At 41.8% G+C, this 14512-nt stretch overlaps 1 protein-coding gene across 1 annotated transcript; it reads right to left on the reverse strand.

Annotated features, from left to right (window-relative positions):
• Window positions 1-2963: 2963 nt before the first annotated feature.
• Window positions 2964-11008, reverse strand: LOC124286785. Its single transcript, XM_046723217.1, has 9 exons — window positions 10859-11008; window positions 8922-9135; window positions 8124-8275; window positions 7404-7533; window positions 6449-6564; window positions 5624-5813; window positions 5100-5239; window positions 4393-4495; window positions 2964-3817 (listed from the first exon to the last, which is right to left on the reverse strand). The coding sequence occupies exons 1-9, from the start codon at window positions 10899-10901 to the stop codon at window positions 3625-3627; spliced, it is 1281 nt and encodes a 426-aa protein (XP_046579173.1). The 5' UTR covers window positions 10902-11008; the 3' UTR covers window positions 2964-3624.
• Between the last annotated feature and the right edge of the window lie 3504 nt (window positions 11009-14512).

Below are 14512 nucleotides of genomic sequence, written 5' to 3' on the forward strand. Positions count from 1 at the left end.
TGACATATAACGTTTAAGGGGAAGAAAGCGGGAGAGTTTTCCACAGAAAGCTAATAAATCCTGTTAACTGAAATAGGGTATCTAATAACAAATGAAACGACATTATTCATGAAAACATACCAATATTTATTAAAATAATATCTGATGCTTAGTCGGGCGTATCATTTCTTCCTTACGTTTTCTAGTGCAGTCCTTACGATAATCAATCTCAACTCATCATTGAACAGAGGAAAGTGTATCACTTTATATTCATACATTGTGTAACTGTGATTGCATAACAAAATGGCACCTTCCTTACCATATAAACTATCAACTCTACAAACCCCAATGATGTCATATGTATTGTCATTTATGTCATATGTAATTTATTTGAGAATTGAAATGTAATAGAAAAAAAAAAAAATAAATAAAAGAAACCAAACTATCAACTCGCCTATTTTGGTATACCCATTTTCATTTGTGAAGGACGATTATTATAGTTCCGCTTTTTCCGTTTCATAACAGCGACAACGATGAGCGGACGAGTTTCGAATGCTGACCAAGAGGTCTAAATACCTTCTCTGCAATTTTGAAAGTATCATCTTGTGAGAATTTTCTAAACATGTTTCAAATGAAATTCTTCTGAAGATTCTGTACTCGTATTCATAATAGCATTTGAGTGAGTGAGTGAGTATGGTTTTACGCCGCTTTTAGCAATATTCCAGCAATATCACGGCGGTAATGGCATTTGAAGACAATATGTATCTCAACGAGTTACACAAACAAGATGTCACAAACACCTCATGAACATACATTCCTAATATGTGATGGGACAAAAACAATGTATTATATTTATGTGTTGAAAGAATGATAAAGATAAATGTACAAGTATTGAACATACTACTGTCGACTATATCCTACACTCCATTATCTGGTGTGTACCTGGGAAATTCTACGGAGTCGGGTAGATGCGAATTCAGCCAAAAGTGCACAGGTCTTTTTTCACAATTGGAACACTAGTACGAACTTTGATTTCTCGTGTATCCTGCACGGCGTGCACGTGTTGGTTACAAACCAATCAGTTATGAGAAGGTCTCCGCAACCACTCGTCTCTTTCCGTAACCTGCAAGGGGACTTGCATTCGTCTATCTTATCAATGAATGTTAAGTGCGAAAACACTACAAATCAATTTTAATGCAAATAAGGACTGAGTTCCTGAATATACCCGAGTACTTTAATCATTAATGGCAGTATTTCATCATTTACAAATTGTGAAAAAGTGTTTTCATTTGACACTACAAAGTACATAGATCGCAGAACTATATTGCATAAATTGTTGTTGTTAGTAAATGTTCATTGAAGTCCAATGAGAGATTACACCCCGCGCGTTTGTTTACAAAACAGCTCGGTGTTTTCCTATTGAGTTGTTCTCCCGGACGATGTATTTCAAACGTTATTTTAGTTTAATGCCCATTTTGGTATATACTGAGAGATGGTACATATTTTAAAGGATTTGAAATAGTCAGATCCCCAAAACAATTCACCAATAGCTAGTTAATGTTAAATATTGTTCTTAGATTCCATTCCGTTGGGGATGTTGCGACTATGTGTAGCTCTTTCTATGAAAATATTGCAATTAATCCTGACAGTCTTGGTGTACATAAATACATGATATGTAATATGTATTATCAACGTCAATAGGGACATGTATGGTTGATCTTAAATGAACACATGTGTATCAGTATGGGTCTTATTACACTTGGGGCGGTGGGTTAGCCTAGTGGTTAAAGTGTTCACTCATCACGCCGAAGACCCGGGTTCGATTCCCCTCATGGGTAAAATGTGTGAAGCCCATATCTGGTGTCCCCCGTTGTGATATTGCTGGAATATTGCTAAAATTGGCGTAAAACTAAACTCACTCACTCTTATTACAGTTGAAAAAACTGTTTAATTCACGTTTGAAACTCTGAAATGTCAGGGACGTTTGAAGAAGTTAATTTACAACAACCGACTAATAAATTGTCTAAAACTTTTTAATCTAAAAAACATTATGTTTTTGGAAACCACAGATGAACAGCTGGGAATAATTATGACAGAATATGTTTTCAACACTTCCGTTTCTATAAAGGTGTGCTTCTACTAAAACAGCAACATGCAAGTGCTTGTGTTGTGTTTAGTACTACTGGAATTAAACACCCGGATACCTACTCGTGTCTCTCTGGAAGGACTGGGGTATGAACACCACTGGCTTAGAACCCAGTCGATAGGTGGTATTGGACTCACAAAGGCCGATGAAGATGTATTCAAGGTAATACTAAAACCTGTCACATGCTTGTAATAAAGATGTCTAAAATGTGGATAAAAAAGTCAGCCTCCGTGACTTCAATGGCTGCAACCCGATGGATGTGCAATATGTTGTAAACCACTCTTGTTGCAGGCTTAGATCTGACGCAGGCAGCCCATGTATAGCTTTAATACCCCTGACTAGGGCGTCAAATAGGGCTGCGCAATATAACCGGTTTACCGGTATTTACCGGTTCAGACATGAAAACGATACGTATTTGCGATACGCTGATCGAAAACCGGTATTTTGACTTGCATTCGGAAAACTTCGTAACACTCGGAAATGTTCGGATATGGCCTTGTTTCATTTGTGCCAAATATTATTCACATTTGTATTTTATCATGATTAAAAGTTGTTCTTAAAGCTTAATCAAGCCTAGTGATGTTGTTTTGTTTTTGCTCTATAAATCAAGAAGTAACTCGATTATAAGCAGTTTTTGTTAAAAAATACTTCATGCAATATATTGCAATACATATCGCAATACATGCTTTCACATCGCAATATATCGCAATATGAAAATTCTCTGCAATACCCACCCCCTAGCGTCAAACAATAAACACACAAGGCGGGCTATGTGAAGACAATAGAGTAGTCATGGATGCTGGAAGGACATTATGTCAAAATCAATAAAATGCAGGCAAAGATTCAACTTTTTTATTCAACCAACAATAATAAATAAAATCCGTCAGATATGTCCAGGGTATGGGACGGAGGTTTGAAATCAGATCACTTCGAATAACATTGGCAAAAATACCAGTTGGATGTCTTCATGGAAACTTTCTTATTCCCAGATCAGAATGGAAATGTGGTTGTGCCATCTACCTCATATATTTAGGTCACACTATACATAGAGGTGATGAAAATAAAGGCACTAGGAAAGTGTTGTGTATGTCAATACAATAATGAACACTGGTTGCCTATATATGTCATGAACTAAATACAGACGGGCTGTTTAAAGAAACAAACAAATTATTATATGTATATCATATCAGGTTAAATTCACGAAATTCACCTCTTGGGTGTCCATTGTCCATCTCATTTAAACTTAACCATGAGATTAACACCAATCATATTTAAAAATCGTATGACATACATGTCCAGAAATACATTAACTACTTAGGTAGTGTATATCACCGATATAATTAGGAGAAGGGCAGGAGGTATGGTGGTATATCCGGTGTCTGTCAGAGATGTTCAGACACCGTGAGGTAATCATGAGACATTATCGTTGCACTCGTCGATCATCCACAAGTAAACGTGACACAACAAATGACATGCTCCTAATAGATGTGATAATGCTTTTAGTGCACCAACAGTAAAAGGATGGCCATGATGGACAGAGACAGGACAGGCTTGTACGCTGAGTTGTCGCTGACGGTTGCCAGACACATCTCGGGCAACTGTGTGGTCAGGACCTTGCTGTAGGAGGATTTGGTCGACGGGTTGCAGGTGTCCACGGACTGAACCAGGCACGTGTTGCGCTCGGCGGTGTCTCTGCAATAACGAACCATTCTGCTTAATACACATGTTTTGTATTTGGGATTACACTTTCTTAGTAAAGAACACATTGTAGTACTTTTGGGTTGAGTCCCATCCGGGATTCGAACCCACACCCTCAGAGTCAGGCACCTAATCGCCAGCACACAAAGTCAGCTGCCTAACCCGCAAAGCCACCGCTTTGTGTGCTGGCGATTAGGTGCACTCTGAAATATGTCGAATCATGGAACAAACCCCAAAATGTGTCTTCACAAGACTATGTGTCTTCAAATAATCGAGTCTGGACCAGACAATCCAATGATCAATAGCATGAGCATCCATCTACGCAATTGGGAACCGATGACATGTGTCAACCAAGTCACCAAGCCTGACCCCCGATCCCGTTAGTCGCCTCTTACGACAAGCATGGTTTACTGAAGATCAAGTCTAACCCGGATCTTCACGGGTTCAAGGAAATGCTTAGTGATGAATTCATTCAGATTAATTATGCAATCTTAGTGATACAACTGGTTCCATAACCTGGGAACACAGGTTGTTAAACAGATGTCCTGTCGGTGGTATTGTGTACTTACTGACACAGATGTTTGAGAACACTCTGGTGAGACAGTGAGCGGCGTTTTCTGCTTCCGTTGCACGCTGACTTCGTTGCAGCTACAACACAGTCTGCGTCAAACTCTGGAACCAAACATAACGTATTTTACTTCATTTGACGACTATCAAAGTACATCAACATGCTGATTTCATTATAACGGATAAAATTAAATCATCGCTATATTTCTCCCCGAAATATCTGACAGTGTTCTTTGGTTTTTTGTGATTATAGGTTTTACTAACTTTGTTAGTACGCATACTGCGGTAACGTCCACAAACAGGGTATATACTCAAAGCGCTATCCACAGTCAGGGGTTCAGTGTGGGATTGATATGCATTCTCAGCTTCCTGGGGAGGATACAACCCCCGCTGTCTGTGTGGCGGTAGAAGGTTAATAGTTACATAATCCCATCTCGTCCCACCACGTACCCATTCACTGCCGGGGGAACAGGGACATATTTCAAACAATGTCACTCGCCTTTGGTGACATCACGTGATACATGTGCTCCATTGTGGTTCAAGTCCTTGACACTCTCATGAGTAGACACGCCCCTTCATGGACAACTGTTGGTCATCGTGTTCGATTCCCCACATGGGTACAACGTGTGGATCTCATTTGTGGTGCCCCCCGCCGTGATATTGCTGGAATATTGCTGAGAGCGGCATAAAACCAAACTCACTCACTTACCCGCTATTGTTTTACACAGGGTCTCCAAGCCAGTCTGTACTGTCTGTGTGTCGGGTACAGTGGGCTTGAGGCTGTCTGGGCTGCATTCACGCTGTACAAACAGTGTACAGTTGACGGCTTGCTGATGCATGGACAATTCACTGCATGAACAGAAACAAATGTACTCAATATAAAAAGAAGGAAATAAATCCTCAATCGTCTTGATAATAAACCTTAGTCATGGACCGTCGTTACTGGTATCATTGAAAATGGTTTCTCAGCTTTCGCCCGGATCGGAGCGGTGGGGTAGCCTAGTGGTTCAAGCGTTCGCTCGTCACACCGAAGACCCGGGTTCGAGTCTCCATATGGGTACCATGTGAAACCCATTTCTGCTGTTCCCCGTTGTGGTATTGCTGGAATAGTGCTAAAAGCGGCGTAAAACCAAACTCACTCACTCATTTAGCCTAGATCACATACCAAGCTTTATTGACCGTGTAAAGTCGTTCATGGTTAAAGACTGACATGTTTGAACCAGTGGTCAGTACCTGCACATCTGTTGACTGCGATCGAGGCTGATTGTTCTGAGAATGTACTCGCTGTGCTGCTCGCTAGTGTCCAAGTCAGGAATGGTCAGCGTGATGCCAGCGTCTACAAGACAGTTAAGGTAGCCTCTTTTCACTCCCCATCTGCTGGAACAGTCCACCGGCAGCTTCCTGTCAATTCCCAGACTCTCATCTGGCGAGAGAATATTCATTAGGTACTGACTGGGAGACAACACGTACATAGATCTCCATGGTTAACGTTAACACTTCATAGATTTTGTATGCACCACATTTCCCAATCACTTGTGAATACACTGTTCATCATTGCTTAACTACTGACCGACTGACTGACTGACTGAGTTTAGTTTTACGCCGCTTTTAGCAATATTCCAGCAATATCACGGCGGGGGACACCAGAAATGGGCTTCACACATTGTACCCATGTGGGGATTCGAACCCGGGTCTTCGGCGTGACGAGCCAACGCTTTAACCACTAGGCTACCCCACCGCCCCTGCTTAACTAAAGCAGTCACTATTACACCACATGTTGGATGTATGTATTGGTGGTAGCCGGAGGTGGGGAAACAACAGGTACACATAAACCAGATTTTCTTATGTATGTAGCAATCCTTCCTCGTATTCCAGCAACATTGCGCTGTAGTCATGAGTATGGCAGGTATTTATTTCGACACAATATTTATGTATTTGTGTGTTGCGTTAACACAGTCAGATATAGACGAGACTGTTTCTGAATCACGATCAAACAGCGATGACACCAAGTGACAACAAAATGGTGTCGTGACTCTTTCATCATGCGGTCATTCTCACCAGTATAATTTCTGCAAATTTCTGGATCGGGGATCGACAGCTGAAATTGTTGTAGCGCTGCATCGCCACACGACTTGAGGTGCTTCGTGCCACATAGACGAGTGAGAACGTAGCTTCTGCAATGATAAAAGAATAACCTAATATCATCACACTTGACTTCACCAAGGGCTAAATGCTCACGGTCTGGGCAAGTGTAGCTTTTCAGCCAATGAGAAGCTGACACGTTGCGGTAGCTATACTTGATGATAATGGTGTTAGATCTAACTCTTCACTCCACAGTTTTAATGTCCGATAAAAGCGGCGTAAAACTAAACTCAGTCAGTCAGTCAGTTTAATGTCCGATAGCATAGCGGTGGTAGAAGTATGTATTATCTAACAGCAGCAGTTGAAGAAGAAGTAGATGTAATTCTACACCACTTGGTGATAACTCCTACCCTAAACAGTAGTGATAGTTGTTATAGCAGCAGCAGTACTAGTAGTAGTAGTAGTGGTAGTAGTCGTAGCAGTGGTAGTAATAGTAGTAGTAGTAGTAGTAGTAGTGTTAGTAGTAGTGGTGGTGGTAGTAGTGTTAGTAGTAGTAGTGGTAGTGGTAGTAGCAGTAGTGGTGGTAGTAGTAGTAGTAGTAAGTAGTAGTAGTGGTGGTAGTGTAGTAGTGGTGGTAGTGTAGTAGTAGTGGTGGTTGTGGTGGTAGTAGTGGTAGTAGTAGTAGTGGTAGTAGTAGTAGCAGTAGTGGTGGTAGTAGTAGTAGTAGTAAGTAGTAGTAGTAGTAGTAGTAGTAGTAGTAGTAGTAGTAGTAGTAGTAGTAGTAGTAGTGGTGGTAGTAGTAGTAGTAGTAAGTAGTGGTATTAGTAGTAGTAGTGGCAGTAGTGGTAGTAGTAGTAGCAGTAGTGGTGGTAGTAGTAGTAGTAGTAGTAGTAGTAGTAGTAGTAGTAGTAGTTACAGCAGCTTTACGTACGCGCATGTCACCCGAGTGGCCCAGTCAGCATCAGTAGCGTTGTCACCAACTGGCCCAATGGACCGCCTTGTGAGGTTCACGCAGTCTTGTATTTCCGTCATCTTGGATATCATACAGTCTCTGGTCACACCTGAAATATAACAATACGAGGTTAACGCAGAACCGACACTACAGGCGGGCAGGTTTATGCTGAGCCATAAGACACCATTCTGTTTGACTGAAATGTGATGGTACATATAGATCTAGCGGTAAATAACATTGTCTTGATGACGCAGTGTGTCCCGGCCCCGGCCACAGACTAAAGATCTTTACTGGACATAAGCTCCAGATCGCAAATATGTTTGATAAATGAAACTAAAATGCATCGACATAGTCAAGCCTTAGGTCGGGCACGCATCAGAACTACCTTCAGAAAAGAATAAAGCTGTAAATATTAGTATGAAAGTGATTCACCCAATCGGTTGATATCCGGAAATCGTAAAACCCGTATCCGTTGACCCAATGTTAACCACTCTAGGTAGCCAGAGAGGTCTCACCTCAAGCACAAGATATTTCCCTAAACGTCTTACAAAACTGGGTTATCGTTTCCTCTACTGTTGAACCCTACATCTATATCTTAAATGGTGGTTACCCTGGATCCAGGAAGAGAATTATTTGATGGATAATGGCCACGAGTTTATATAAGTCTTCTAGTCCCCGGGTACTGGTCGGGGGTATTACCTCCTACATCACTGCACTGAAAGTCGATCTGCTGCCTGATCCTGTCCTCTGTAGGTACCGACGCCTGGAGTGCAGGGCTGCTCTTCGTGCACTCCTTCATGATGTAGGCAGTACACAGAGTGGCGCTCACATAGTTCTCCTTGTTATCCCGTCTGAAACAGACATTGATGGCCATACAAATACAACCAAACACCATTTCCGTAATCATAGAACATCTTTAATAGATCTCTAATAAATCATCATTATATACATATCACATAATGTCAGATCTCATAATAAATCATCGATGATCCTAACTGATCACATCCTGTGGTCTCGAAACGTGTGAGAGAAATTTAAAAAAAGACCATATGAACTTGCAACTGCCACTGAAAGACATCAATGTAATGATACTATGAACTTGCACTGGACATAATGTTTGGCACTGATGCATATTATTTGGTAATCACTTCCGCATTTCGGAAATTATATCACAATCGGTATAACGTTTGATTATTGGTTCTCAGCTCGCTACAGGTTAATCTTCATTCCTTTGCCACCCTTCTACAGGGTTTCACAACCCGAAACCTAGAAGTATACACAAAAGATCATGATTCTAGATAACCATCCCGCACTGCGGTAATAAACTGCCACGTTGTGCTCTTTTTCTTTTATTCTACGATCGGCGATTCTGAATATGACCGGAAGATACAAACTGAGTGCAAGATAAACAATCCAGGTATATCTCACGGTGTAAAAGTCTCGCCGTTAGCCTCTAACAGTCAATGACACTTTCTATTGACTTCGTGAGCTACCTACTGGCAGAGTGTTCTCGTGGTGTTACTGTCCATCATTGCAACCAGGGTCTGTATTGCATTTGATGAAGTGTTGGCCAGCAGCTCCGAATCGGGGAGCGTTATCGGGATGTTGTACAGGTCCAGACACTTCTGAGACGCCGTGACAATTGATGCTGCACCCGAGCAGTTCACTAGAGCCGCGAAGTTAGGGATGTCGTTACTGTCGGAGTAGATGCCTGGAACAGAAACAGAGAGTGTGTGAGGTGAAGTTTTATGCCGCTTTGGACGACAGTGTATCCTGCTACTACCACAAAGACGACACGGCCTCCAGTTACTACCACTCACACCACAGGGCCCTGTGCCGACTGACAGATCTAAAACTGTTTCGATTTTAAGGAATATATATGAGGTATTATCACTCAACGTTTTCATTGCAGACACATACTTCAACTTATGAGCAGTTCGAGAGTTAAGGAGTCTCGAGTAAACGTTCTGCCGGAACCATCACGTCCTTTGGACGTCCCGTAGGTCATCTGTGTCAATCGATATTGAAGCAACAATTTATCTCGATATCAAGTTTAGGATGAGTGAGAGATATATTACTCGCCGCTTTTAGCAATATGTACAATACAAGCAACATCACAGCGGGTGTAAGAAACATGCGTTGGACATGGGGATTCCAATCCAGACCTTGGGGGACGTGTGAATGTTTTAACACCTAGGTATATTTATCCTGAAACAATACGTTTTGCCATAAATAATTAACCATACATAATGTTAGAGAAGTGTCACTGTATTCGGATCGAGAAAATATTGGTATATGTTCTGGGTTTGAGGTGCGTGAGTGCGTGCGTGCGTGCGTGCGTGCGTCTTGGGTGTTTTGTGTTGTGAATTATCATTCACTGTAGCTGTTCCCCATGTCTTATGTGACGAGACTGTACGTTATACAACGAAACTATAGGAGAGGATGCCTAACCGGATGTTTACTAAACGCATGACACATATCCGGACACGCACATCACAAGCAGCTGATTGGTTTACCGCACACTATAGAGGAGTGAATACATATTGTGTAAGGTTTGCGTGGAGGGATAGTCCTGTACGTATTAGCTAGCGATGACGCTGATACTCTCGGGGTAAACAACAACACATAGACAGCTAATAACATGTCTCAGAAGTATAGTATCGGCAGTTCTTTTTAGAGGATTAATTGATAGCATATTGATGGGAAAATTAAGGCTATCTGAATCTGCCTGTGAGTGATGTATTTATTGTGTTATTCTGTCGGCTATACAAATGTGGCAGCTGGTGTACGCGACGTGAAAACCGGTTTAACTCATGCATGACATACACCATGTAGACAATTGAGGGGCCTTAAGGGGCACACCATTAATAATTCGGGTTCTGGGAATTTTACAATTCTGTTTTGTCAGTACTTCAAAGTTATTGCAACGTGATTTTTATGGCAAACGAGTTTACGAAACGCAACAAGACCAGAGAAAATCATTTTCCTAAAACAGTGTACAGATTCATCTGATTTTGTTTTAATCTCATGTGCGAACTAAATATGCTAAAAAGTATATAATTATATTCTTACATGTTTTTCATATTTATTAACCATACAAGCATGGTACGCATGCATCTTTAAATGATGTCCCATATATTTTGCATGTGAAATGTTAGAGGGCACTATTGGTCTGTCGTACAGACCCTGAAGCAAATATATCCAAGAAAGCCCACGCAAGTCTAGAAAATGTGGCAAGTCTAGATTTCCAAAGTGTCAGGGCTCCTTTTCATTACATATATATTGTTTTACTATGAACTTTTTTTTCAGTAAAATAGGTTCATTTCATTTTCGGGAATTCGATAATGCGCCAACGTTAACTGCTCAGAATGTGGAGGTTCCGTTAAACCGGGGTTTACATAAGTTTACTTGGGTGATTGTAGCAGTGTACGTACCTGCCACGAGACACAAGAAGGTCGCAAATTGTACACCCCACATTATGTAGACTGTAGATGATCCCAAATCTGAGCGTGTAGTTTCGTGGACCCCTGGTGTTGATATGTTCCTCTAATGCGTCAGTGTCAGTGAAGCCTGTCCTTATGTACTCCAGGCTCCATGACGTCTATCATCTATCGTGGGTGTGCCTAGTATATCCGCGTGTTTCCGAGTTTAATGATGAAATACAAACGTTTTAGTGTCACAATTATATCCCATATTTCCATCAATTATTATTCAGGAAAACATGGGTGATTGTCAAAAAACACATCTACGTTATTTTTGTGATTTAATTTCATTTAGGTACACTTAAACTTGAGAGTACGATTCAATTTTTGTGACCCTTAAATGAATGATTTCATATTTTGTCGTACAACTCTCTCTCTCTCTCTCTCTCTCTCTCTCTCTCTCTCTGTGTCTCTCTCTCTCTCTGTCTCTGTGTGTGTGTGTGTGTGTGTGTGTGTGTGTCTCTGTGTGTCTCTGTGTGTGTGTGTGTGTGTGTGTGTGTGTGTGTGTGTGTGTGTGTGCCCCACGCCTTGATAATGCTGGAATATTGCTACAGGCTGCGTACAACAATACTCACTGACTGTAAGGGAGGGCGACAGCGAGGACTGTATCGTATTAGGCTATATTTTGTAACAATGTTAAGTGGTGAGAATAAACAAAACAAAAAAGAGAAAAAAGCCCAACAGAAATCAGAACACCCAAAACAAGTAAAAACATATATCTCCATGTTCTAGACTCCAGACTTTTAATGTCCTTCCTCAACATGTACTCACATCATTCAAGTGATTTATGAAATATTCATATCTTCATATAGGATCCCAAGAAGAACCTTCTGCTATAGGCTTCTAAGGCAATGAGCAGTCGGAGAAGACATTCTACGTACATCTCACGCCAGGGCGACATATATAAAATTACCACTAAAAGCTTGCACTCTTCTCCACAAAATAATCTTGTGTTTAAAAACTGAAATAAAGTATTCTTTGGATGTTCAAAATATTGATGCGCTTCCAGAGTTTAGGTTTCAATGTTTTTAGGTATTTGAGTGAAGTGAAAGCAATTTGTTGCCCAATGGTACGTGACCATATTGATAAATCGGTTGATAAACGATTATGTAGGCGTATCACTGATGAACGCGGCTCCTGAGAACATTTCTGTCCAGTATCACACTGAACCACAAGCTATAAATCCCCCATGCTTCTTCAAATGTATCTGCTTTTGGCTACTCTTCATGGAAGATTACGTGATATCAAAACAAATCTTCTGACGTAGACGGGATCCAGAGAACTGAGAATGCTAATAGTGAGTGAGTATGGTTTTACGCCGCTTTTAGCAATATATCACGGCGGGGGACACCAGAAATGGGCTTAACATATTGTACATTGGACACTGAAATGAGTCTTCAGCATGACGAGCGGACGCTGCATTCGGCTACCCCGTCGCCCTGACTACATGTAGTAGTCGGTGAGTAATAATGCAAATAGACATAAGCAAAGATAGTCAAGACATCCATGCATTCCATTGTGAGCTGCAAGGTTCTCTAGACAGTTGTAGCTGGTAGCTTGTTTCTAGAATTTCCAGTTATGGCCCCACCATGACTTCCGGTGATGGTCAACAGCGTGGATATTCCAGCCACGTGCCCTGTTGTCTGCTTCGACAACCTTACCCATGCCTCCAGTGAATCGGATTTGGTGAATCGGTTAGGTTTTGAATTTTTCTAGGCCCATTCCAGTTAAGTGGCTGCTGATGGGTTCATCTTTGGTATATTGTGCCGAAAGGTGCCAAAGGTCTGTTCCAGCGGGTTGAAATGTCGCCTCATCTGAGTGTGGCCGAGAAGATCCTGTTGCTGGAAGGATGTTACCTGGCGAAAATGTTGTGATCTTCCAATGACGTCCATGTAGACGGGTTTGGTGGCCACCCCTGTTTATACAAATTTGATCAGCGATGATATCCCTGATGTGACGTATGTACCAGTCACCCATAGATTCCCCTGCGTAGTGGCCGTGTCCAGCTTGCAGTCACAGGATAATATATTACTGCGTGTTTTGGGATGATAAATATCCTGTATTAGAAATAGACATTGTATTTCGCTAGCCTCTAATCCGAGTACAGGATATTTGCCAGGCCAAAACACACACGCATGATATTTTTATTTTATCTGGAAGAGTAGCTTCCCCTTGACGCCTATGATATAGCTGGTGTTTTACCTCTAGTGACAGCCATGGCATAATACATGATCGGATGATTACTGGGCATCTCATGACCTCCCACAGACCCCTGGGAAACCAGTGGCTAGGGATAGATTCCTTTCATGTTGAACTAATGTCTGATAGAAACAAGGAAAAACATTGAGGTCGGGGTGGATTTGATTGTTCGAAAGTCGAAATTTGCCTGATTTAACTTTTCGTGATTGGGATCGATATCTGTGTCTCGATCAGGCTACCAGTCCTTACAAAGATGCGTGTCTCTCGTGTACGCTGTACATAGATGGGAGATGACTGACCGGATCAATAATCCCTCGTGGTGACTTAACGTGGGAGGAGAGATCGAAGTGATGCATGTCTTTGGACCTTTATTGGTTTCATGAGTGAGTGAGTTGGGATTAACGCCAGTTTGAACGGTAATCCAGTTATATATTTACACGTCAACCAAATGTTGGAGGAGACCCTAAGTGATGAAGGTCTCAGACGTGAGCAAGAGTATGGCGATGTCAAACATAATTCGGGTTTATTGAATTCGGGACCCACATTCAGAAGTTTCTGGTGTGCCAAAGAATGCAACTCTGACGCCTTTGACGACTGGGTCACCAGTGCTCACATTAGTTTCACACAACTACTGTGGTGTTGATAGAAACACCCACAGACTGACTGACTGACTGAGTTTGGTTTTACGCCGCTTTTAGCATTATTCCAGCAACATCACTGCGGGTCGTAAGACGACTAACAGGGAAATGGTCAGACTCGCTGGCTTTGTTGCCCATGTCATCGGTTCGAACCCAGGTCTGCTCATGTTGCGTAACGAGCTGGTCAACGCTTTAACCACTAGGCTACCCCACTGCCCTACACCCACAGAGGCATAATCGGTGCAGTCTGTCTTTCGAGCCCACGATCACAGGTTTCAGCTCACCTAAGTGAGGTACCTTGGACGACTGACGGGGCTCTGTCTCCGATTATATCGTTATTATCAATGGCTGAACTTAATTCAACCACCGGTTTCCTTGACTCGATGCCCTACCCAGTCTTGGGAGCCGCAAGCCGCTATCAAGAGTTGCGTCCCTTAGTCTCAGAAAGATCCGTTTATTGGCTGTTCGAATCCTGATTATTATCTTTGATCAGGTTTCACCGGTAGACGTCACGTGTACATAGATCAAAACGTCTTATTATTATCACCCACAACAGGAAAATATAGATTTTCAAGCGTATTTAAAACGTTTATTGACTGATAGCTAAGAGTTTTCGCGCTCATAGCGGGTTTGGAAAACAGATTCTCTTTCTCTGCTACCTCATAAAACCTCCTAATTATACATCTGTTTATCATAATCAAACTTGACGTCATCCTTTGTGCACGTGCCCCGAGGTGTGCGTGGAGGTTATCATGGCTAGATGGTTGGC

The sequence above is a fragment of the Haliotis rubra genome, unplaced genomic scaffold (assembly GCF_003918875.1).
Source record: "Haliotis rubra isolate DU_JTF1 unplaced genomic scaffold, ASM391887v1 Scf391, whole genome shotgun sequence".
Taxonomy (NCBI): domain Eukaryota; kingdom Metazoa; phylum Mollusca; class Gastropoda; order Lepetellida; family Haliotidae; genus Haliotis; species Haliotis rubra.

Bases quoted from the DNA above. Each gene is read 5' to 3' on its own strand.
- LOC124286785 (XM_046723217.1), bottom strand. From the start codon at position 10,901: ATGTGGGGTGTACAATTTGCGACCTTCTTGTGTCTCGTGGCAG. The intron at 5,814-6,448 runs GTGAGAATGACC...TTCTCTCGCCAG, and splicing joins AATTTGCAGAAATTATACTG to ATGAGAGTCTGGGAATTGAC. The intron at 3,818-4,392 runs GTAAGTACACAA...TCGTTATTGCAG, and splicing joins GTTCTCAAACATCTGTGTCA to AGACACCGCCGAGCGCAACA.